The sequence below is a fragment of the Chiloscyllium plagiosum genome, unplaced genomic scaffold (genome assembly GCF_037043375.1).
Source record: "Chiloscyllium plagiosum isolate Xiang-an unplaced genomic scaffold, Cpla_swu_hap1 HiC_scaffold_17, whole genome shotgun sequence".
NCBI classification, from domain to species: domain Eukaryota; kingdom Metazoa; phylum Chordata; class Chondrichthyes; order Orectolobiformes; family Hemiscylliidae; genus Chiloscyllium; species Chiloscyllium plagiosum.
The window spans coordinates 17,779,215-17,805,531 of NW_028270155.1; the positions used below are offsets into that span (position 1 = coordinate 17,779,215).

A 26,317-nucleotide genomic window follows, 5' to 3' on the forward strand; every position below is an offset into this window, starting at 1 on the left:
CAGTGCCTTGGGAAAGTACAGCCTTTCTACGTAACAAGTTGTGTATTGATTGTGTTCAACTGAGTATTTCACCAGGAGAAAGTGCGGACTGCAGATGCTGGAGTTCAGAATCAAAGTGTGCTGCCGGAAAAGCACAGCAGGTCAGGCAGCATCCGAAGAGCAGGCGAGTTAACTTTTTGAGCATAAGCTCTTCACCAGAATCCGAAACGTCGATTTTTCTGCTCCTCAGATGCTGCCTTACCGATTGTACTTTTCAAATGAGTATTTGACCATTTCTACCTACACTTCTGTTGCTCAATGCTAATTCTAACTGAATACTACCTGGACTCTTTTTAACTGCTCTTGGGGTGGCACGGCGCCTCAGTGGTTAGGACTGTTGCCTCACAGGGCCAGGGACCTGGGTTTGATTCCAGCCTCAGGTGACTGTCTGTGTGTTATTTGCACATTCTCCCTTTGTCTGCGGGGGTTTCCCCCCCACAGTCCAAAGATGTGCTGGTTAGGTGGAGTGGCCATGCTAAATTGTTCATAGTGTCCAGGGAGGTGCAGGCTAGATGGATTAGCCATGGGAATTACAGGGATGGGGCGACTCTGGACGGGATGCTGTTCAGAGGGTTGGTGTGAGCTCAATGGGCTGAATGGCCTTCCACACTGTCGGGATTTTTGATTCTCATACAGTTATTTGAGCTCAAATCCTACAGTGGCAGATGGTGACATTTGAATTCAATAAAAAATCTGGAATTAAATATCCAGCCTAATAGTAACCATGTACCCAGCATCAATTATTATAAAACTTGTCTGGTTCATTAATGTCCTTTCAGGAAGAAAATCTGCCACCCATACCTGGTCAGGCCTACATGTGGCTCCAGATCCACAGCAATTAGTAGGGAAGTGCAATAAATGCTAGTCAGTGACACCCATGTCTCGTGAACAAATAAGAACATTAATTATTGGCCACATATCTGTTATTTCAATACACTTAGGAGAAAATGCCTTAAAATCTTCAGCCTTGCTTGTAAATGACAAGAGTTCATCTTTTAGTCCATTACTGACAGTCGAAGTTTAACAGCTGCTTACATCTAAAGACATGAGTTTCTCTCCAGGGACAGTGTCTCGACATATACTGGTGCTAAAGTTCAGCACTAATTTGACAATCTGACTCAGCCAGACGGTTTATAACTGAGAGAATGTGAGGGAGGGGGTGGAGGAGAAGTGAGTGAATCATAGCCATTCACCGGATAGGAATCTCCTGAGGTCAGCGTTCCAGCGTGTCAGTGAGAACTGTTAAGAACAACTTGGTTTTAGAGAGAAATAACTCTACATCTACCCAGGCAGAGCCCTGTTACACTTCCAATCCCTGACACTGAACCTTTTAACTGTATATGCACATCCATCAACACAGAAAAAAAAAATCCATTGTCATCACTTGCATACCAGTTGATTTTGACATGGTCATGTTGTGTCTTGTTCCTTATTAACTCTTTGCACTTTAATGCAGACCATTGTGAAGTACTTTGCCTACTTTGCCGGTGCTCTGTCCAACGCCTTTTTCGTCGTCACGTTTGGGACAGGGGTTTACTGGCTCATTGTGTACAAGGTAAGGGGGAACTGCTTATTATCATCTCACCTCCCAATCCCTCCACAGTGGGAATGCATGCTACACATTATATAGCCCCTGAGCAATTTCAAAACCAAAGCTAACAAATAACTTTTGGAAATGTTTTATAATGTCACAGGTGGCACACAGCTGCCTCATTGTGCCAGGGACCAGGGCTCAATGCCAACTTTGTGACAGCTTGGAGTTTGTACATTTCTCCCTGTGTCTGCGCGGGTTTCCTCTGGGTGCTCCAATTTCCTCCCACAGTCCAAAGATGTGCAGGTTAAGCTGGATTGGCCATGCTAAATTGCCCACAGTGACCAGGGGTGTGCAGGCTAGGTGGCTTAGCCATGCGGAATGCAGGGGTAGGGTTGGGTTGGGGGGGAGTTAGGTCTGGTGGGGCTGAATGGTCTACTTCCACACTGTAGGGATTCTATGTCTGATTTGCATACAGCAAGAACGACAGATATTTTTGTTTTCTAGCACTTTTGGGTGGAGAATACTTATTAACCAAAACATTGGGAAGGATTCCCTTTCTTGTCTTCAAACTAATGCCATGGGATCTTTTGAATTCAACTGAGAGTGCAGGCAGAGCACTTACTGTATCATGCAACAAGACTTTTGATGCAGCATTCCCTCAGTGTTGACATCGGAGTGTCGGGTTAGATTTTGAGATCGGGTCTCTGGACTTGGGCTTCAACTCCCAGCCTTTTGACTGGGAAGCCTAGTCCCGATTCCGTAACCTGTTGAAACTAGTGGAGAGAACCTCTGGCAGCACACGGTTTGTACTGCTGCCGGATGACCATTGTAGTGTAGCCCTTGCTAACTGCAAATATATCCTTCCACACACCCTATGTCCAGGTCCTCAAATCCTAATTACATCATCAGCCATCAGGAAGGATGATGATGCCATAACAGTTGGCATTTATGTAATGCCTTTTAGCATAGGAACGTGTCCACAAGGCACTACGAGAGGGGAAATAAGGACAGGTAACCAGCTTTAGCCAAAGATGTTTCTTTTTAAATGAGTATTACAGAAGACAGAGAGAATTAAAAAAAGAAATTCCAGAGTTTAGGGCTCAGCCAGCTGAAGGCAGAGTCATCAATGGAATCTCAGATATACAAGAGCAGAAACACAGAAATCTTGAAAAGTTGCCATTTGGAAGAGTTTATTTATCCCATTATATTATCTGTAGTCATTCACAGTATTGGACCCACTAACTTTACTAACTTTAGTGCCCTGTGTTTGTGCCAGAAAACCTCATGAATATGCAAATAAAATTTGAAGTGAATGATGCTTGGTGGGGCTACCTCTTTGTTAAAATGACATCTCTTTGCCAAATCTTAAAACTCCAGGCCGAATGCATCTCGCACAGGAAGATTTAAACATTGCTCAAGAGCTGGTTGTGCAGGGAAGGATTTAAAATATGACCATTTAGTCGTGATGCATTCATCCTGGTTTTGCACTCCTTTCCACAGGGTCAGCAGTCCACAGTTGAGGTAACACTTCCCCCTGCTGGCGGGAAGGTTGAAACTGACTTCATCATCTATGTGGCTTGTGCCTTTGGGCTGAAGGTATTTAACATCTTCCATTTCTAATGAACTTCTTCCTGGGAGTCGCCTTAGATTTCCTCAGTACAACATGGAATACACAGTGTTTAACTTGGGTCCTTGCACTTGATTTGCATAACCACAAGAAATACTCCAAAACTGATTTCAGTAGATGTCTTTTTAAGGAGTTAATGAAAATTACTCTTCTTAACGAGTAAGGGGATCAAAGCTTATGAGGGGAAGGCAGGAGAATAGGGTTAAGAAACTTATCAGCTATGACCACGTAGAGGAGAATACTGGATGGGCTGAATGGTCTAAGTCTGCTCCTATATCTTACGGTCTTATGAAATTCCTTCAGATTAATAACGAGTCATTATGTGGGAGAGTGGCTTGTGAATATTTCATATGTTCCTCTGAGATTCTTCTATATGCAATTTTAGCACATTTATTTTATCTTTTAATATGATTTATGGCTTATGTGAGGAAGGAGGGAGTGTCTTATTACTGTCCACATATTCTCAATGCCATATCTATCTGTATGTATTTTACATATTAATGCAGAAATTACAGGATTCTCTATTTAATCAAAATTATAGAATGTAAGATGCATTGAGAAACTTGCTTTCACTGATAGATATGAATGATCTAAATCTTGGTATGCAGGGGATAATTTCCAAGTTTGCAGATGACATGAAACTTGAAAGACTTGTAAACTGTGAGAAATGTTTAAATGATTCTTAGATAAGTACACGAATGGGATAGGTTTGGAGGATATGGGACAGCAGCAGGCAGGTGGGACTAGTTTACTTTGAGATTATGTTCGGCATGGACCAGTAGGTCTGTTTCCGTGCTGTATGATTCTTTGACTCGAGAACAGTGTTGAACTCCAGAGGACATGGACAAATTGGTGCAGTGGGTGAATAGGTGGGTCGACAGAGCTGGTATATTTTGGTACGAGCAACATTGAAAGATAATATAAATTAGAGGGCACAATTCTAAGGGGCAGGAACAGAGAGACCTGGGCGGACATGTGCACAGATGACTCAAAGTGGCAGGATAGACGGAGTCAGCGACAAATAAAGTATATAGTATTCTCATTTTATAAATAGGGGCATAGAGCACAAGAGCAAGGGAGTGATATTGAACTTGTGTAAGCCACTTGTCAGACCTGAGCTGGGGTTTTGTGCAGTTTTAGATGCTGCATTGTAAGGAGGATGTGAATATATTGGAGAGAGTGCAGAAGCACTTTACAAAGGAGGTTCCAGAGAGCAGAATCTGCAGTTATGAAGATCGATTGGAGAAGTTGGAACTGGGGTTTCCTTGAAGAGAAGAAGGCTGAAAGGAGATCTGATAAAGATTTTCAAAATCATGAGTCGGCTGAATTGAGTAAATATTGAGAAACTGTTTCTGTTTTTAAAACGCACAGGAAAGAGAGGGCAGTGAGTCATAGAGATGTACAGCATGGAAACAGACCCTTCGGTCCAACCCGACCATGCCGACCAGATATCCCAACCCAATCTAGTCCCACCTGCCAGCACCCGGTCCATATCCCTCCAATCCCTTCCTATTCATATACCCATCCAAATGCCTCTTAAATTTGCAGTTGTACCAGCCTTCATCACATTCTCTGGCAGCTCATTCCATACACGTACCACCCTCTGCGTGAAAACGTTGCCCCTTAGGTCTCTTTTATATCTTTCCCCTCTCACCCTAAACCTATGCCCTCTAGTTCTGGACTCTCCCACCCCAGGGAAAAGACTTTTATCTATTTATCCTATTCATGCCCCTCATAATTTTGTGAACCTCTATAAGGTCACCCCTCAGACTCCGATGCTCCAGGGAAAACAGTCCCAGCCTGTTCAGCCTCTCCCTGTAGCTCAAATCCTCCAACCCTGGCAACATTCTTGTAAATCTTTTCTGAACCCTTTCAAGTTTCACAATGTCTTTCTGATAGCAAGGAGACCAGAATTGCATGCGATATTCCAACATTGGCCTAACCAATGTCCTGTACAGCCACAACATGACCTCCCAACTCCTGTACTCAATACTCTGACCAATAAAGGAAAGCATAACAAACACCTTCTTCACTATCCTATCTACCTGCGACTCCACTTTCAAGGAGGTATGAACCTGCACTCCAAGGTCTCTTTGTTCAGCAACACTCTCTAGGACCTTACCATTAAGTGTATAAGTTCTGTTAAGATTGGCTTTCCCAAAATGCAGCACCTCGCATTTATCTGAATTAAACTCCATCTGCCACTTCTCAGCCCATTGGCCCAACTGGTCCAGATCCTGTTGTAATCTGAGGTAACCCTCTTCGCTGTCCACTACACCTCCAATTTTGGTGTCATCTGCAAACTTACTAACTGTACCTCTTATGCTCACATCCAAATCATTTATGTAAATGACAAAAAGTAGAGGACCCAGCACCAATTCTTGTGGCACTCCACTGGTCACAGGCCTCCAGTCTGAAAAACAACCCTCCACCACCACCCTCTGTCTTCTACCTTTGAGCCAGTTCTGTATCCAAATGGCGAGTTCTCCCTGTATTCCATGAGATCTAACCTTGCTAATCAGTCTCCCATGGGGAACCTTGTCGAACGCCTTACTGAAGTCCATACAGATCACATCTACTGCTCTGCCCTCATCAATCTTCTTTGTTACTACTTCAAAAAACTCAAATCAAGTTTGTGAGACATGATTTCTGACGTACAAAGCCATGTTGACTATCCCTAATCAGTCCTTCCCTTTCCAAATACATGTACATCCTGTCCCTCCGGATTCCCTCCAACAACTTGCCCACCACTGAGGTCAGGCTCACTGGTCTATAGTTCCCTGGCTTGTCTTTACCGCCCTTCTTAAACACTGGCACCACGTTTGCCAACCTCCAGTCTTCCAGCACCTCGCCTGTGACTATTGATGAGACAAATATCTCAGCAAGAGGCCCAGCAAACACTTCTCTGGCTTCCCACAGAGTTCTCGGGTACACCTGATCAGGTCCTGGGGATTTATTCACCTTTAACCATTTCAAGACATCCAGCACTTCCTCCTCTGTAATCTGGACATTTTGCAAGATGTCACCATCTATTTCCCTACAGTCTATATCTTCCATATCCTTTTCCACAGTAAATACTGATGCAAAATATTCATTGAGTATCTCCCCCATTTTCTGTGGCTCCACACAAAAGCCGCCTTGCTGATCTTTGAGGGGCCCTATTCTCTCCCTAGTTACCCTTTTGTCCTTAATATATTTGTAAAAACCCTTTGGATTCTCCTTAATTCTATTTGCCAAAGCTATCTCATGTCCCTGTTTTGCCCTCCTAATTTCCCTCTTAAGTATACTCCTACTTTCTTTATACTCTTCTAAGGATTCACTCGATCTATCCTGTCTTTACCTGACATACGCTTCCTTCTTTTTCTTAACCAGACCCTCAATTTCTTTAGTCTTCCAGCATTCCCTATACCTACCAGCCTTTCCTTTCACCCTGACAGGAATATCCTTTCTCTGGAACTTTTGTTATCTCATTTCTGAAGGCTTCCCATTTTCCAGCTGTCCCTTTACCTGCGAACATCTGCCTCCAATCAGCTTTCGAAAGTTCTTGCCTAATACCGTCAAAATTAGCCTTTCTCCAATTTAGAACTTCAACTTTTAGATCTGGTCTATCCTTTTCCATTACTATTTTAAAATGAATAGAATTATGGTCGCTGGTCCCAAAGTGCTCCCCCACTGACACCTCAGTCACCTGCCCTGCCTTATTTCCCAAGAGTAGGTCAAGTTTTGCACCTTCTCTAGTAGGTACATCCACATACTGAATCAGAAAATTGTCTTGTACGCACTTAAGAAATTCCTCTCCATCTAAACCTTTAACACTATGGGCAGTCCCAGTTGATGTTTGGAAAGTTAAAATCCCCTACCATAACTACCCTATTACTCTTACAGATAGCTAAGATCTCCTTCCAAGTTTGTTTCTCAATTTCCCTCTGACTATTAGAGGGTCTATAATACAATCCCAATAAGGTGATCATCCCTTTCTTATTTCTCAGTTCCACCCAAATAACTTCCCTGGATGTATTTCCGGGAATATCCTCCCTCAGCACAGCTGTAATGCTATCCCTTATCAAAAATGCCACTCCCCCTCCTCTCTTGCCTCCCTTTCTATCCTTTCTGAAACATTTGTATCCTAGAATATTAAGCTGCCAGTCCTGCCCATCCCTGAGGGTAAAAATAATGACTCCAGATGATGGAAACCAGATTCTGGATTAGAGTGGTGCTGGAAAAGCACAGCAGTTCAGGCAGCATCTGAGGAGCAGGAAAATCGATGTTTTGGGCAAAAGCCCTTCAAAAATACAGGCAGAGTGCCTGAAGGGTGGAGAGATCTTTCTGCCCATCCCTGAGCCATGTTTATGTAATTGCTATGATATCTCAGTTCCATGTTCCTAACCATGCCCTGAATTCATCTGCTTTCCCTGTTAGGCCCCTTGCATTGAACTAAATGCAGTTTAATTTATTAGTCCTGCCTTGTCCCTGCCTGCCCTGACTGTTTGACTCCTGTTCTCAACTGTACCAGTCTCAGATTGATCTGTTTCCTCACTATCTCCCTGGGTCCCACCCCCACCTCAGTAGTTTAAATCCTCCCAGTCTCTAGTAAATCCTCTAGTAAATTTCCCTGCCAGTATATTAGTGGTTTAAAGTAATTTTCAAACGAAGTGAGGGTGATATGAGGAGTGTGCAGTAAGGGTATGGAATGCACTGCCTGGAAGTGTGGTGGTGAATTGAGGCATTTGAGAGGACGCTGAGTGATTATTTGGATAAAAATATTGTGCAAAGATACAGGGAAGAAGCAGGAATTTTACACGAGGTAACGATGCTCATTTAAAGAGCTGATGCAGACACAGCGAGTTGAATGCCATAAGACCTCTGTGATTCTGTGAATGCTTTGTCTCATTTTTGGGATGGTCAAAGTGATTGGGTTTTTGTAGAAAATGTTCATTCTGAATGTTGTGTGTCTGCTTTAAGTACTGGATCTGTGAATGAATCAAGAACCAAGATGATCAGCAGCCATGAGGAATTCAGCAGCAGCATGTTCGAATAGGGATAGGCGTAGGAGTTGTTGTGTAACTGCAGGTTGTTAGTTGTTTTGTTAGGTAAACTGTTTGAGATGTTCAAGTCTATTGAATCTGTGCTACTTACCAAACCAGTGTAAGAGCAGTGATTCTCTGTTAAACACAGGGGTGCCATGGTGGCTCAGTGGTTAGCACTGCTGCCTCACAGCACCAGGGTCCCAGGTTCGATTCCAGCCTCAGGCGACTATCTCTGTGGAGTTTGCACATTCTCCCCGTGTCTGCGTGGGTTTCCTCCGGGTGCTCTGGTTTCCTCCCACAGTCCAAAGACATGCAGGTCAGGCCAATTGGCCGTGCTAAATTGCCCGTAGTGTTAGGTGCATTATTCAGAGGGAAACTGGTCTGGGTGGGTTACTCTTCGGCGGGTTGGTGTGGACTGGTTGGGCCGAAGGGCCTGTTTCCACACTGTAGAGAATCTAATCATTACAACACTGAAGACAGAGCCAATTGAACAAACTCAGGGTTCAGCCTTGAATATTCCATGGCTCAATCATGGTGTATATTTCCTGCAAAAAAATCACCAAGGCTTCTTAGAATCACCAAGGCTTCTTAGAATCACCAAGGCTTCTTAGACAGCATCTTCCAAAAGCAAAACCACTTCCATCTAAAAGGACAAGAATAGCAGATTGATGGGAGTACCACTACCTGCAGTTTCACCTCCAAGCCACTCACCATCCTGATGTGGAAATATATTGCTGTTCTTTCAGTGCCGCTGGGTCAAAATCTTGGAATTCCCTTCTCAATTCCCTTCTGAAGATGCCTCAATACCAAATATACTGCAGCGATTCAAGATTGTCAGCTAACTGTCACCTTCACAAGGGCAATTAGGGATGAGCAATAAATGCTGGCCCAACCAGTGACTTCGACATTCCCTCAATGAACAAAACAAAGTTGAAATCCAAAACGTCCTCTTAAAATAAATGTCACTGTCACCCTCCTTTGACTGACTAAACTGGTCCTCACTCTGAACAACTTCTCTTTCCAATCCTCCCACTTCCTCCAAACCAAAAGAGTAGTCATGGGCACCTGCATGGGCCCCAGCTATGCCTGTCTCTTCATAGGATATGTGGAACAGTCCATCTTCCGCAGCTACACTGGCACCATCCCCCACCTTTTCCTCCGCTACATCGATGACTGTATCGGCGCTGCCTCGTGCTCCCACAAGGAGGTTGAACAGTTCATCCACTTTACTAACACCTTCCACCCCGACCTCAAATTTACCTGGACAGTCTCAGACTCCTCCCTCCCCTTCCTAGACCTCTCCATTTCTATCTCGGGCGACCGAATCAACACGGACATCGGACATTTATTATAAACCGACCGACTCCCACAGCTACCGAGACTACACCTCCTCCCACCCTGCCCCCTGTAAAAACGCCATCCCATATTCCCAATTCCTTCGTCTCCGCCGCATCTGCTCCCAGGAGGACCAGTTCCAATACTGAACAACCCAGATGGCCTCTTTCTTCAAGGACCGCAATTTCCCCCCAGACGTGGTCGGCGATGCTCTCCACCGCATCTCCTCCACTTCCCGCTCCTCCGCCCTTGAACCCCGCCCCTCCAATCGCCACCAGGACAGAACCCCACTGGTCCTCACCTACCACCCCATCAACCTCCAGATACATCGTATCATCCGTCGTCATTTCCGCCACCTCCAAACGGACCCCACCACCAGGGATATATTTCCCTCCCCTCCCCTATCAGCGTTCCGAAAAAACCACTCCCTCCGTGACTCCCTCGTCAGGTCCACACCCCCACCAACCCAACCTCCACTCCCGGCACCTTCCCGTGCAACCGCAAGAAATGCAAAACTTGCGCCCACACCTCCCCCCTTACTTCCCTCCAAGGCCCCAAGGGATCCTTCCATATCCGCTACAAATTCACCTGCACCTCCACACACATCATCTATTGCATCCGCTGCACCCTATGTGGCCTCCTCTATATTGGGGAGACAGGCCGCCTACTTGCGGAGCGTTTCAGAGAACACCTCTGGGACACCCGGACCAATCAACCCAACCACCCGTGGATCAACACTTCAACTTCCCCTCCCACTCCACCAAGGACATGTAGGTCCTTGGACTCCTTTATAGCAACACGATGGCTGGATGAAGAGCACTTCATCTTCCGCCTAGGAACCCTCCAACCATGAGGGATGAACTGAGACTTCTCCAGTTCCCTCATTTCCCCTCCCCCCACCTTGTCTCAGTCCCAACCCTCGAACTCAGCACCACCTTCCTAACCTGCAATCTTCTTCCTGACCTCTCCGCTCCCACTCCCACTCCGGCCTATCACCCTCACCTTAACCTCCTTCCACCTATCGCATTTCCAACGCCCCTTCCCCCAAATCCCTCCTCCCTACCTTTTATTTTATCCTGCTTGGCACACTTTCCTCATTCCTGAAGAAGGGCTCATGCCCGAAACGTCGATTCTCCTGCTCCTTGGATGCTGCCTGACCTGCTGCACTTTTCCAGCAACACATTTTCAGCTCTAAAATAAATGTACCAACAGATTTGTTTCTGAACACAGCACCATCTATTACTGGGTATTGTCTGACTCTCGGGCCAGGATAGGAAGGTCTCTGTGATAAATTGTTCAAGATACAAACAGCTCACAATGTCCCTGTTACTCTGAGAGTCTCTGTGGAAGGCATACTCCCCTAACATTGAGATATCCGGTATCTTTCAGGCACTGGAGCTGATTCACATCTTGATTGTTCAGGTCACCGTATCAATCTTCCTGATAGACTGGGAAAAGCCAAAGGGCAGACCTCTGCCAAAACCAGCAGGTACGGTAACGCACTGTCATTCTGTGTTCTGGTGATGAGTATTGACAATTTGCAGATTGGTTCCCATGTTTCCTGTGATACAGCAGTGACTGGTTATGTTGCAGTTCACTCAGGGAGTAAGAGTTAGTGAGGAAACATGCATTTTCATAAACGTCTTCTAACCTGGAGCAATGGACAGCAACGATACAGGATCCAATGGACCTTCTGTCACACAGCTGATGAGGAAACTCTGTTGCTCTCACTCCCTATTATTTGCAAGTGATAGAATCACTTCAGCCAGTGATTCAGAAACTGCCTAATCAAAGCACCTTCTTTAGCCATCAGGTCCTGAAATGGGTCTTGAACCCAGAGCTCAGAGCTCAGAGGCAGGGGAACTTACCCACTGCACCATTGCAAATGTTTGGAGCGTACGGCCTCTCTATCCTGTTTGACCATTTAATAAGATCAAAGCTGATCTGTTTGAGGTTTGAAACCCACATTCTCATCAACCTCTGATATCCCTTGATTCCTTTGCACAACAGACTTCTATCTACGTCCTCTGTAAAAATATTCAATGACCCTGCCTCCACTATCTTCTGAGGCAAAGAGTTCCAAAGTGACACAAAGCTTCTTTGAGATAAATAATTTCTGTTGATCCATGGATTCCGTGGGCGAACTCACTGTCACCGTGAGAGGGCAATAGGCGCTGACTCACCATTACAGTGAGAGGGAGATGGGTGCTGACTCACGTTACACTGAGAAGGAGGTGAGTGCTGACTGACCGTTACAGTGAGAGGGAGGTGGGTGCTGACACATTCTTACAGTGAGAGGGAGGTGGGTGCTGACTCACCGTTACAGTGAGAGGGATGTGGGTGCTGACTCACCGTTACAGTGAAAGGGAGGTGGGTGCTGACTCACCGTTACAGTGAGAGGGAGGGTGGTGCTGACTCATTCTTACAGCGAGAGGGAGGTGACTGCTGACTCACCGTTACAGTGAGAGGGAGGTGGGCGCTGACTCATTCTTACAGTGAGAGGGAGGTGACTGCTGACTCACCGTTACAGTGAGAGGGAGGTGGTTGCTGACTCAACATCACTGTGAGAGGGAGGTGGTTGCTGACTCACTGTTACAGTGAGAGGGAGGGTGGTGCTGACTCATTCTTACAGCGAGAGGGAGGTGGACGCTGACTCACCATTACAGTGAGAGGGAGGTGGGCGCTGACTCATTCTTACAGTGAGAGGGAGGTGACTGCTGACTCACCGTTACAGTGAGAGGGAGGTGGTTGCTGACTCACTGTTACAGTGAGAGGGAGGTGGTTGCTGACTCACTGTTACAGTGAGAGGGAGGTGGGTGCTGACTCATCGTTACAGTGAGAGGGAGGTGGACGCTGACTCACCGTTACAGTGAGAGGGAGTGTGGTGCTGACTCATTCTTACAGCGAGAGGGAGGTGACTGCTGACTCACCATTACAGTGAGAGGGAGGTGGGCGCTGACTCATTCTTACAGTGAGAGGAGGTGACTGCTGACTCACCGTTACAGTGAGAGGGAGGTGGTTGCTGACTCACCATCACTGTGAGAGGGAGGTGGGTGCTGACTCACTGTTACAGTGAGAGGGAGGTGGGTGCTGACTCATCGTTACAGTGAGAGGGAGGTGGACGCTGACTCACCATTACAGTGAGAGGGAGGTGGACGCTGACTCACCGTTACAGTGCGAGGGAGGTGTGCGCTGACTCACCGTTACTGTGAGAGGGAGGTTGGTGCTGACTCACTGTTACAGTGAGAGGGAGGTGACTGCTAACTCACCGTTACAGTGAGAGGGAGGGTGGTGCTGACTCATTCTTACAGCGAGAGGGAGGTGACTGCTGACTCACCGTTACAGTGAGAGGGAGGTGGTTGCTGACTCACTGTTACAGTGAGAGGGAGGTGGTTGCTGACTCACTGTTACAGTGAGAGGGAGGTGGGTGCTGACTCATCGTTACAGTGAGAGGGAGGTGGACGCTGACTCACCGTTACAGTGAGAGGGAGTGTGGTGCTGACTCATTCTTACAGCGAGAGGGAGGTGACTGCTGACTCACCATTACAGTGAGAGGGAGGTGGGCGCTGACTCATTCTTACAGTGAGAGGAGGTGACTGCTGACTCACCGTTACAGTGAGAGGGAGGTGGTTGCTGACTCACCGTTACAGTGAGAGGGAGGGTGGTGCTGACTCATTCTTACAGCGAGAGGGAGGTGACTGCTGACTCACCGTTACAGTGAGAGGGAGGGTGGTGCTGACTCATTCTTACAGCGAGAGGGAGGTGACTGCTGACTCACCGTTACAGTGAGAGGGAGGGTGGTGCTGACTCATTCTTACAGCGAGAGGGAGGTGACTGCTGACTCACTGTTACAGTGAGAGGGAGGTGGGCGCTGACTCATTCTTACAGTGAGAGGGAGGTGACTGCTGACTCACCGTTACAGTGAGAGGGAGGTGGTTGCTGACTCAACATCACTGTGAGAGGGAGGTGGTTGCTGACTCACTGTTACAGTGAGAGGGAGGTGGGTGCTGACTCATCGTTACAGTGAGAGGGAGGTGGACGCTGACTCACCGTTACAGTGAGAGGGAGGGTGGTGCTGACTCATTCTTACAGCGAGAGGGAGGTGACTGCTGACTCACCATTACAGTGAGAGGGAGGTGGGCGCTGACTCATTCTTACAGTGAGAGGGAGGTGACTGCTGACTCACCGTTACAGTGAGAGGGAGGTGGTTGCTGACTCACCATCACTGTGAGAGGGAGGTGGGTGCTGACTCACTGTTACAGTGAGAGGGAGGTGGGTGCTGACTCATCGTTACAGTGAGAGGGAGGTGGACGCTGACTCACCGTTACAGTGAGAGGGAGGTGGGTGCTGACTCACCGTTACAGTGAGAGGGAGGTGAGTGCTGACTCACCGTTACAGTGAGAGGGAGGGTGGTGCTGACTCACCATTACTGTGAGAGGAAGGTGGGTGCTGACTCACCGTTACAGTGAGAAGGTGGTGAGTGCTGACTCACCGTTACAGTGAGAGGGAGCTGGACGCTGACTCACCGTTACAGTGAGAGGGAGGTGGGTGCTCACTCACCTTTACAGTGTGAGGGAGGTGGGTGCTGACTCACTGTCACAATGAGAGGGAGGTGGGTGCTGACTCACCATTACAGTAAGAGGGAAGTGAGTGCTGACTCACCATTACTGTGAGAGGGAGTTGGGTGCTGACTCACCGTTACAGTAAGAGGGAAGTGAGTGCTGACTCACCGTTACAGTGAGAGGGAGGTGGTTGCTGACTCAACATCACTGTGAGAGGGAGGTGGTTGCTGACTCACTGTTACAGTGAGAGGGAGGTGGGTGCTGACTCATCGTTACAGTGAGAGGGAGGTGGACGCTGACTCACCGTTACAGTGAGAGGGAGGGTGGTGCTGACTCATTCTTACAGCGAGAGGGAGGTGACTGCTGACTCACCATTACAGTGAGAGGGAGGTGGGCGCTGACTCATTCTTACAGTGAGAGGGAGGTGACTGCTGACTCACCGTTACAGTGAGAGGGAGGTGGTTGCTGACTCACCATCACTGTGAGAGGGAGGTGGGTGCTGACTCACTGTTACAGTGAGAGGGAGGTGGGTGCTGACTCATCGTTACAGTGAGAGGGAGGTGGACGCTGACTCACCGTTACAGTGAGAGGGAGGTGGGTGCTGACTCACCGTTACAGTAAGAGGGAAGTGAGTGCTGACTCACCATTACTGTGACAGGGAGGTGGGTGCTGACCCACCGTTACAGTAATAGGGAAGTGAGTGCTGACTCACCATTACAGTGAGAGGGAGGTGGGTGCTGACTCACCGTTACAGTGAGAGGGAGGTGGGTGCTGACTCACCGTTACAGTGAGAGGGAGGTGGGTGCTGACTCACCGTTACAGTGAGTGGGAGGTAGACGCTGACTCACCGTAACAGTGTGACGGAAGTGAGTGCTGACTCACCATTACATATTGAGAGGGAGGTGCGTGCTGACCCACAGTTACAGTGAGAGGGAGGAGGGCGCTGAACCACCGTTACTATGAGAGGGAAGTGAGTGCTGACTCACCATATCAGTGAGAGGGAGGTGGGTGCTGACTCACCATTACACTGAGAGGGAGGTGGGCACAGACTCTCCGTTACAGTGAGGGGAGGTGGACGCTGACTCAGCGTAACAGTGTGACGGAAGTGAGTGCTGACTCACCATTACATTGAGAGGGAGGTGGGTGCTGACTCACCGTTACAGTGAGAGGGAAGTGGGTGCTGACTCACCGGTACAGTGTGAGGGAGGTGGGTGCTGACTCACCGTTACAGGGAGAGGGAAGTGGGTGCTTACTCACCGTTACAGTGAGAGGGAGGTGAGTGCTGACTCACTGTTACAGTAAGAGGGAAGTGGGTGCTGACTCACTGTTACAGTGAGAGGGAGGTAGGTGCTGACTCACCGTTACAGTGAGAGGGAGGTGAGTGCTGACTCACCGTTACAGTGAGAGGGAGGTGAGTGCTGACTCACTGTTACAGTGAGAGGGAGGTAGGTGCTGACTCACCGTTACAGTGAGAGGGAGGTGGGTGCTGACGCACCGTTACAGTGAGAGGGAGGTGAGTGCTGACTCACCGTTACAGTGAGAGGGAAGTGGGTGCTGACTCACCGGTACAGTGTGAGGGAGGTGGGTGCTGACTCACCGTTACAGGGAGAGGGAAGTGGGTGCTTACTCACCATTACAGTGAGAGTGAAGTGGGCACTGACTCACCGTTACAATGAGCGGGAGGTGGGTGCTGACTCACCGTTACAGTGATAGGGAAGTGGGTGCTTACTCACCATTACAGTGAGAGGGCGGTGGGTGCTGACTCACCGTGACAGGGAGAGGGAAGTGGGTGCTTACTCACCATTACAGTGAGAGTGAAGTGGGCACTGACTCACCGTTACAATGAGCGGGAGGTGGGTGCTGACTCACCGTGACAGTAAGAGGGAAGTGAGTGCTGACTCACCATTACTGTGAGAGGGAGTTGCGTGGTGACTCACCGTTACAGTAAGAGGGAAGTGAGTGCTGAGTCACCATTACCGTGAGAGGGAGGTGGGTGCTGACTCACCGTTACAGTGAGAGGGAGGTGGGTGCTGACTCACCGTTACAGTGAGAGGGAGGTGGGTGCTGACCCACCGTTACAGTCAGAGGAAAGTGAGTGCTGACTCACCATTATTGTGAAAGGGAGGTGGGTGCTGACTCACCGTTACAGTGAGAGGGAGGTGGGTGCTGACTCACCATTACAGTGAGGTGGAGGTGGGCACTGACTCACCGTTACAGTGAGAGGGAAGTGGGTGCTGACCCACCGTTACAGTGAGAGGGAGGAGGGTGCTGACTCACCATTACAGTGAGGTGGAGGTGGGCACTGACTCACCGTTACAATGAGAGGGAAGTGGGTGCTGACTCACCGTTACAGTGAGAGGGAGGAGGGTGCTGACTCACCATTACAGTGAGGTGGAGGTGGGCACTGACTCACCGTTACAATGAGAGGGAAGTGGGTGCTGACTCACCGTTACAGTGAGAGGGAAGTGGTTGCTGACTCACCGTTACAATGAGAGGGAGGTGGGTGCTGACTCACCGTTACAGTTAGGGGGAGTTGGGTGCTAACTCACCGTTACAGTAGGAGGGAAGTGAGTGCTGACTCACCATTACTGTGAGAGGGAGTTGCGTGCTGACTCACCGTTACAGTAAGAGGGAAGTGAGTGCTGACTCACCATTACTGTGAGAGGGAGGTGGGTGCTGACTCACCGTTACAGTGAGAGGGAGGTGGGTGCTGACTCACCGTTACAGTGTGGGGGAGGTGTGTGCTAACTCACCGTGACAGGGAGAGGGAGGTGGGTGCTGACTCACTCGCCCTCTCATTGTAAAGGTGAGTCAGCACCCAGTTCCCTCTCACTGTAACGGTGAGTCAGCACCCACTTCCCTCTCACTGTAACGGTGAGTCAGCACCCACTTCCCTCTCATTGTAACGGTGAGTCAGTGCCCACCTCCACCTCACTGTAATGGTGAGTCAGCACTCACTTCTCTCTTACTGTAACGGTGAGTCAGCACCCAACTCCCTCTCACAGTAATGGTGAGTCAGCACTCACTTTACAGTGATAGGGAAGTGAGTGCTGACTCACCGTTACAGTGAGAGGGAAATAAGTGCTGACTCACCGTTACAGTGTGAGGGAGGTGAGTGCTGATTCACCGTTACAGTGAGAGGGAGGTGGGTGATGACTCACCATCACAGTGTGAGGGAGGTGGGTGCTGACTCACCGTTACAGTTTGAGGGAGGTGAGTGCTGACTCACCGTTACAGTGTGAGGAGGTGTGTGCTGACTCACCGTTACAGTGTGCGGGAGGTGGGTGCTGACTCACCGTTATAGTGTGAGGGAGGTGGGTGCTGACTCACCGTTACAGTGTGAGGGAGGTGGGTGCTGACTCAACATTACAGCGAGAGGGTGGTGGACGCTGACTCACCGTTACAGTGAGTGGGAGGTGGACGCTGACTCACCATTGCAGTGAGAGGGAGATGGGCGCTGACTCACTATTACAGTGAGAGGGAGGTGGGTGCTGACTCACCGTTACAGTGAGAGGGAGGTTTGCGCTGACTCACCGTTACAGTGAGAGGGAGGTGGGTGCTGACTCACCGTTACAGTGGGAGGGAGGTGGGTGCTGACTCACCGTTACAGTGTGAGGGAGGTGGGTGCTGACTCCCCATTACAGTGTGAGCGAGGTGGGTGCTGACTCACCGTTACATTGAGAGGGAGGTGGGTGCTGACTCACCGTTACAGTGAGAGGGAGGTGTTCGCTGACTCACTGTTACAGTGAGAGGGAGGTTGGTGCTGACTCACTGTTACAGTGAGAGGGAGGTGAGTGATGACTCACCGTTACAATGAGAGGGAGGTGGGCGCTGACTCACCGTTTCTGTGTGAGGGAAGTGGGCGCTGACTCACCGTTATTGTGTGAGGGAAGTAAGATTAAGTCAGATCTAAAACTAGCATTCGATGTATCCTGTCTGACCGAAAGCCTGTCAGATTAACACTGCATAATGTCATCACTTCACTGACTGGAGTTTGAGGGGTTGGTTTGCATTGGAAGTGAAAGGATTGGCGAAGCTGGGAGAGGAGAAGACGTTCGACAGAGATGTTTAAAACTTATGTCCTCGGCCCCAGGCTACTGACTCCAAACTCTGCATCCCTCAACTCTATAACCCTGAACTCTGACCTGCACTCTATAATCCTGAACTCTGACCCAAGCTCTGTAACCAGGAGTTCTGACCCAGGCACAGAATCCTCTTCCCCCTTTGCCCTGGGCACAGAGCTTCCTTGTCTCCCAGTCCCTAGAGATGTGATCCCCTACGCTGGGTCTTGCCACACAGATGAGATAGGGAGGAACTGTTCCCATTGGTTAAACATTCAAGAACCAAATAGTGTAGATTGAAGGTGTTTGGTGAAAGAAGCAATCTGGGAATAATGTAACAACCAGCAATAACCTGAGTCATAACATGGTCCTGCAGTGAGTGGATCGGATGTGGAGTGTCCGCCTTCAGGGTCTGGTGGACGCAGATACATTCCTGGCTTTCAAAAAGTATTAAACAAGCTGCTCAAGGGAGAAGATTCTCAGAGCCACAGGGATAGGGGATGAAGCTTTTACGGAGAGTGAGCACAGACTGGATGGGCTGAACAACCTCATCACATGCTATATACATTCAGTGATTCCATTCTACAATTCAAATCTGTCCAACAATGGCTTCCTCCTTGGTTGGAACATAACTTCTGGTTTTATTTATTGCTGATCTTAGGGTGGCACAGTGGCTCAGTGGTTAGCACTGCTGCCTCACAGCACCAGCGTCCCAGGTTTGATTCCAGCCTCGGGCGATTGTCTGTGTGGAGTTTGCACATTCTCCCCGTGTCTGCGTGGGTTTCCTCCGGGTGCTCCGGTTTCCTCCCACAGTCCAAAGATGTGCAGGTTAGGTGGATTGGCCATGCTAAATTGCCTGTAGTGTTAGGTGCATTAGTCAGAGGAAAATGGGTCTGGGTGGGTTACTCTTTGGAGGGTCGGTGTGGACTTTTTGGGCCGAAGGGCCTGTTTCCACACTGTAGGGAATCTAATCTAAAGTGCATTAGCCTGGCATCCTAATGTTATTCCTTCCTGCAGCAAACAGGTCAGTTCCATCCTCGGTCAGTATCTGGAGAACTTACTTCATTGCCAATGAGTGGAATGAAATTCAGACCAAGAGAAAGATAAATCCAATTCTGCAACTGTTTGCTGTACTGTTGTTGTTGGAGGTAAGTGGCTGTCCTGGGGATTATCAGAGTACTGAGTGGCCTGTAATGGGGAGTTTAAAAATGTGTTGCTGGAAAAGCGCAGCAGGCCCGGCAGCATCAAAGGAGCAGGAGAATCGACGTTTCGGGCATAAGCCCTTCATCAGGGAGCCCTTGTAATGGGGAGTGTCAGAGTCTAGAGTGACCTGTAATGAGTGGTGTTGGAGTATGGAGTGAGCTGTAATGGGGAGTGTCAGAGTCTAGAGTGACATGTAATGGGTGTTGTTGGAGTATGGAGTGGTAATGGGGAGTGTCAGAGTCTAGAGTGACTGTAATGAGTGGTGTTGGAGTATGGGGTGGCCTGTAATGGGGTGTGTCAGAGTCTAGAGTGACCTGTAATGGGTAGTGTTGGAGTATGGAGTGGTAATGGGGAGTGTCAGAGTCTAGAGTGACCTGTAATGGGTGGTATTGGAGTATGGAGTGAGCTGTAATGGGGAGTGTCAGAGTCTAGAGTGACCTGTAATGGGTAGTCGGAAGTGGGATGCTGAAGATTAGAGTCAAGATTAGGCTGGTGCTGGAAATGTACAGCAGGTCAGGAAGCATCCAAGGAGCAAGAAAATTGATGTTTCATATAAAAGCACTTCATCAGGAATGCCCAAAACATCGATTTTCCTGATCCTCGGATGCTGCCCAACCTGCGATGCTTTTCCCGCACCACTCTAATCTTGACTGTAATGGGTAGTGTTGGAGTAATAAGTGGGCTGTAATGGGTAGTGTTGGAGTATGGAGTGGGCTGTAATGGGGAGTGTTGGAGTATGGAGTGGGCTGTAATGGGGAGTGTTGGAGTAATAAGTGGGCTGTAATGGGGAGTGTTGGAGTAATAAGTGGGCTGTAATGGGGAGTGTTGGAGTATGGAGTGGGCTGTAATGGGGAATGTTAAAGTTTGCAGTGGGTTGTAATAAGGAGAGTTGGTTTATATAGTGAATTTAATAGCATAGTATTGGACTTTAGTTAGCTTACATTGGAGGGTTAAACTCTATGATGGGTCTGATGGCCGAGCAATGAAGCTCTGGATTTAACAGTGAGGCTACAGTGTACTGTATGAACTCTGTGTTGAGTTGGCTGCTGTGTGGCAGTGAGTTTAAATTCAGCTCTGATAGGAACTTGCCAATCTCATTTTGATTCAAGTGTTCAATTTTCATTCACGTGTTCTACCTGCCTGCAGAAATTGAGCCACAATTTATGCCAGCTGCCTTGGAGTAATCTTGTAGGGATGGGTACTTACCTGTACTCAGCCCTCCATCTAGTGTTGTCTCACTAATGGAGACATGTCCTGGCCAGAACAGTTAGTTAGAACATCACAAGTGAAAGTTCCACCCTCTCCATGTGTTTCCACTAAGATTGTGGCAAGACTCAACTCAGCTGGAGTGTGTGGAGTTAGTAACAGATTTGCATTAAACTGAGATGGTGGAGGAGGCGGTGTGAGGGAAGAGGGAGAAAGATCACAGGGGATGTATCTGGTTCCAGCAGCGTCCTCAGGCTGTTTTCTCAGGGAAAGAATCCTGTTATTCTCCCAGGTTAGTAGGAAATTAGATTGTGGTTTGGCATGGGCAGGGTTTGAATGCAAGAACACAGAATTCCCCCCAAGTTACTGTAGTTGGGGGATTAGTGACCTTCCACATGTGAAATTCCGCTGGCCACTTTTCAAAGAACGAAACAAATTCCTCTTGGTGTAGCTGAGCTGAAGGATCTGTCTTTTATCAGTGAGCAGGAAGGAACGCATTATTTGTTCCAGATCCGAGTCACCAGGACAGCATGTCGGAAAGTTCTTGGGGAGAACTTTGTTCTGCTAGTTGTTTCAGTCAGCTAAGCTGTTGCTGCTGATTCCTGCCAGCTCTGTCAAGTTGAAAAGAAGCAATAGACATTAAAAACTAATTTTTGATATTTGTCCTTCTATTGATTAATCAGTGATTTGAAAATGATATTTTTTTTCTGCTCTATGCAGTGTATGAATTTTAAAGCATTGTCATTTCTAAAGATCAAAGTTTTGGAATACAGTTTTTACAGGATGTGCAGGAATATGTTTAGGAAAATCCACCTTCTTCTCTCACCACCACCATTGGCTGGTCCCCAAGGTTATTTTTACCACACAGCTGTAATTCTTTTTTCACTGGTTGTTGAATGAGCTTTGATAGTGATAGTGCACTTGATATGATGCTGCACAAAAGGTTAATACACAAGGTGTGATCACATGGCATAGGTGTAATTTATTAGCTTGGATAGAGGATTGACTAAACCCAGAAAAAGCAGAGGGTCAAGATAAGTGGGTCTTTTTCTGATTGATAAGCTTAACTAGTGGGATGCTGCAGGATGAGTCCTCAGGTCTCCAACTCAGATCCAAGATAGCAGCAAGTTAGGACGCTTCAGCCAGACCACGCCTGCTACGTCCCTTCTCGGAGACACCCTGAACTCCCAGCCTCAGTGTATATCCAGTGTGGTGGTCTCTTGGCTGGGTGTGGCGGTCTTAGCCCAGGATGGCAGTCACTTGGCCCAATGTGACGGTCTCTCAGCCTGACGTGACAGTCTCTCAGCCTGGCGTGATGGTCTCTCGGCCTGGCGTGACGGTCTCTCGGCCTGGCGTGACGGTCTCTCGGCCTGGCGTGACGGTCTCTCGGCCTGGCGTGATGGTCTCTCGGCCTGGCGTGATGGTCTCTCGGCCTGGCATTACGGTCTCTCGGCCTGGCGTGACGGTCTCTCGGCCTGGCGTGACGGTCTCTCGGCCTGGCGTGATGGTCTCTCGGCCTGGCGTGACGGTCTCTCGGCCTGGCGTGACGGTCTCTCGGCCTGGCGTGACGGTCTCTCGGCTCCACGTGGTGGTCTCACGGCTCGATGTGGTGGTCTCTCAGCACAGTGTGGCAGTCTCTCGGCCCGGTGTGATGGTCTCCTGGTCCAGTTTGGTGCTCTCTTAGCCTGGTATGGCAGTCCTTCTGCCCAGTATGGTGGCCTCTCAGCCCAGCGTGGCGGTCTCTCGGCCTGGCGCGAGGTCTCTTGGCCCGATGTGGTGATCTCTCAGCATGGTGTGGCAGTCTCTCTGCCCATTGTGGTGGTCTCTCGGCCCAATGTGGCGGTCTCTCAGTACGGTGTGGCAGTCTCTCGGCCCAGTGTGGGTGTTTCTTGGCCCGACATAGTGGTCTCTCAGCCTGGCTTGGCGGTCACTCGGCCCAGCCTGGCGGTATCTTGGCCCAGTGTGGTGGTCTGTCAGCCTGGCATGGCCTCAGCGTGGACTTCCAGCCTCGAATTGATTCCAGAATGGTCTCCTAGCCTTGGGAGCCTCAAGGTGAAGCTCTGTATGGTCTGAAGTCAAAGCCCAGTGCGGACTGGAGTCAAGGCCCAGTGCGGACTGGAGTCAAAGCCCAGTGCGGACTGGAGTCAAGGTGCGGTGTGGACTGGAGTCAAGGCCCGGTGTGGACTGGGGTCAAGGCCCGGTGTGGACTAGAGTCAAGGTCAGATGTGGACTGGGGTCAAGGCCCGGTGTGGACTAGAGACAAGACCGGTGTGGACTGGAGTCAAGGCCCAGTGTGAACTGGAGTCAAGGCCCAGTGTGAACTGGAGTCAAGGCCAGGTGTGGACTGGAGTCAAGGCCCAATGCGGATTGGAGTCGAGGCCAGGTGTGGACTGGAGTCAAGGCCCAATGCGGACTGGAGTCAAGGCCCAGTGCAGACTGGAGTCAAGGCCCAGTGGGGACTGGAGTCAAGGCCCAGTGGGGACTGGAGTCAAGGCCCAGTGGGGACTGGAGTCAAGGCCCAGTGTGGACTGGAGTCAAGGCCCAGTGCAGACTGGAGTCAAGGCCCAGTGCGGATTGGAGTCAAGGCCCAGTGCGGACTGGAGTCAAGGCCAGGTGTGGACTGGAGTCAAGGCCCAGTGCGGATTGGAGTCAAGGCCCGGTGTGGACTGGGGTCAAGGCCCGGTGTGGACTGGAGTCAAGGCCCAGTGTGGACTGGAGTGAAGGTCAGATGTGGACTGGGGTCAAGGCCCAGTGTGGACTGGAGTCAAGGTCAGATGTGGACTGGGGTCAAGGCCCGGTGTGGACTAGAGACAAGACCGGTGTGGTCTGCGGTCAAGGCCCTGCGCAGACTGGAGTCAAGGCCCAGTGTGAACTGGAGTCAAGGCCCTGCGCAGACTGGAGTCAAGGCCCAGTGTGAACTGGAGTCAAGGCCCAGTGTGGACTGGAGTCAAGGCCCAGTGCGGAATGGAGTCAAGGCCCAGTGTGGACTGGAGTCAGGGCTCAGTGCGGAGTAGAGTCAGGGCTCAGTGCGGAGTGGAGTTAAGGCCCAGTGTGAACTGGAGTCAAGGCCCAGTATGGACTGGAGTCAGGGCCCAGTGCGGACTGGAATCAAGGCCCAGTGCGGACTGGAGTCAAGGCCCAGTGCGGACTGGAGTCAAGGCCCAGTGTGAACTGGAATCAAGGCCCAGTGTGGACTGGAGTCAAGGCCAGGTGTGGACTAGAGACAAGACCGGTGTGGACTGCAGTCAAGGCCCTGCGCAGACTGGAGTCAAGGCCCAGTGTGAACTGGAGTCAAGGCCCAGTGTGGACTGGAGTCAAGGCCCAGTGCGGAATGGAGTCAAGGCCCAGTGCGGAATGGAGTCAAGGCCCAGTGCGGAATGGAGTCAAGGCCCAGTGCGGAATGGAGTCAAGGCCCAGTGCGGACTGGAGTCAAGGCCCAGTGCGGACTGGAGTCAAGGCCCAGTGCGGACTGGAGTCAAGGCCCAGTGTGGACTGGAGTCAAGGCCAGATGTGGACTGGAGTCAAGGCCCAGTGCGGACTGGAGTTAAGGCCCAGTGCGGAATGGAGTCAAGGCCCAGTGTGGAGTGGAGTCAAGGCCAGGTGTGGACTGGAGTCAAGGCCCGGTGTGGACTGGAGTCAAGGCCCAGTGTGAACTGGAGTCAAGGCCCAGTGTGGACTGGGATCAAGGCCCAGTGCGGATTGGAGTCAAGGCCCAGTGCGGATTGGAGTCAAGGCCCAGTGCGGATTGGAGTCAAGGCCCAGTGTGGACTGGAGTCAAGGCCAGGTGTGGACTGGAGTCAAGACCCGGTGTAGACTAGAGACTAGGCCTAGTGTGAACTGGTGTCAAGGCCCAGTGTGGAGTGGAGTCAAGGCCCAGTGTGGAGTGGAGTCAAGGCCCAGTGTGGAGTGGAATCAAGGCCAGGTGTGGACTGCAGTCAAGGCCCTGCGCAGACTGGAGTCAATGCCCGATGTGAACTGGAGTCAAGGCCCGGTGCGGACTGGAGTCAAGGCCCCGTGCAGACTGGAGTCAAGGCCCCGTGCGGACTGGAGTCAAGGCCCCGTGCGGACTGGAGTCAAGGCCCATTGCGGACTGGAGTCAAGGCCCATTGTGATTTAGAGACAAAGCCCATTGCGGAGTGAATTCAAGACCCAGTGCAGAGTGGAGTCAAGGCCCTGTGTGGACTGGGGTCAAGGCCCGGTGTGGACTGAGGTCAAGGCCCAGTGCGGACTGGTGTCAAGGTCAGATGTGGACTGCGGTCAAGGCCCGGTGTGGACTGGGGTCAAGGCCCGGTGTGGACTGGGGTCAAGGTCAGATGTGGACTGGGGTCAAGGCCCAGTGTGGACTAGAGACAAGACCGGTGTGGACTGGAGTCAAGGCCCAGTGCGGACTGGAGTCAAGGCCCAGTGCGGACTGGAGTCAAGGCCCAGTGCGGACTGGAGTCAAGGCCCAGTGCGGACTGGAGTCAAGGCCCGGTGTGGACTGGGGTCAAGGCCCGGTGTGGACTGGAGTCAAGGACAATGTGGACTGGAGTGAAGGTCAGATGTGGACTGGGGTCAAGGCCCAGTGTGGACTGGAGTCAAGGTCAGATGTGGACTGGGGTCAAGGCCCGGTGTGGACTAGAGACAAGACTGGTGTGGTCTGCAGTCAAGGCCCTGCGCAGACTGGAGTCAAGGCCCAGTGTGGACTGGAGTCAAGGCCCAGTGCGGAGTGGAGTCAGGGCTCAGTGCGGAGTAGAGTCAGGGCTCAGTGCGGAGTGGAGTTAAGGCCCAGTGTGGACTGGAGTCAATGCCCAGTGCGGAATGGAGTCAGGGCTCAGTACGGAGTAGAGTCAGGGCTCAGTGCAGAGTGGAGTTAAGGCCCAGTGTGAACTGGAGTCAAGGCCCAGTGCGGAGTGGAGTCAGGGCTCAGTGCGGAGTGGAGTTAAGGCCCTGTGCGGAGTGGAGTCAAGACTCGGTGTGGACTGGGGTCAAGGCCCGGTGTTGACTGGCGTCAAGGCCCGGTATGGACTGGAGACAAGACCGGTGTGGACTGCAGTCAAGGCCCTGCGCAGACTGGAATCAAGGCTCGGTGCGGACTGGAGTCAAGGCCCAGTGTGGAGTGGAGTCAAGACCCGGTGTGGATTGGTGTCAAGACCCGGTGTGGATTGGTGTCAAGGCCCAGTGCGGACTGGAATCAAGGCCCAGTGCGGACTGGAGTCAAGGCCCAGTGTGAACTGGAATCAAGGCCCAGTGTGGACTGGAGTCAAGGCCAGGTGTGGACTAGAGACAAGACCGGTGTGGACTGCAGTCAAGGCCCTGCGCAGACTGGAGTCAAGGCCCAGTGTGAACTGGAGTCAAGGCCCAGTGTGGACTGGAGTCAAGGCCCAGTGTGGACTGGAATCAAGGCCCAGTGTGGACTGGAGTCAAGGCCCAGTGCGGGATGGAGTCAAGGCCCAGTGTGGAGTGGAGTCAAGGCCCGGTGCGGAATGGAGTCAAGGCCCAGTGCGGAATGGAGTCAAGGCCCACTGTGAACTGCAGTCAAGGCTCAGTGTGGATTGGTGTCAAGGCCCAGTGCGGACTGGAGTCAAGGCCCAGTGCGGACTGGAGTCAAGGCCCAGTGCGGACTGGAGTCAAGGCCCAGTGCGGACTGGAGTCAAGGCCCAGTGTGGACTGGAGTCAAGGCCAGATGTGGACTGGAGTCAAGGCCCAGTGCGGACTGGAGTCAAGGCCCAGTGCGGACTGGA

General features: G+C 50.5%; 1 protein-coding gene across 5 annotated transcripts in view; it reads left to right on the forward strand.

Moving 5' to 3' along the window:
- LOC122558236 (meckelin-like) overlaps nt 1-26,317 on the forward strand; it is a 143,106-nt gene that overhangs the window by 80,912 nt on the left and 35,877 nt on the right. For all 5 annotated transcript variants that reach the window (XM_087995724.1, XM_087995723.1, XM_087995722.1 and 2 more), the window contains 4 exons: nt 1,496-1,594; nt 3,074-3,169; nt 10,952-11,051; nt 19,203-19,333. In XM_087995724.1, the coding sequence (XP_087851850.1) occupies nt 1,496-1,594; nt 3,074-3,169; nt 10,952-11,051; nt 19,203-19,333 (426 nt within the window). The remainder of the gene's footprint in view (nt 1-1,495; nt 1,595-3,073; nt 3,170-10,951; nt 11,052-19,202; nt 19,334-26,317) is intronic.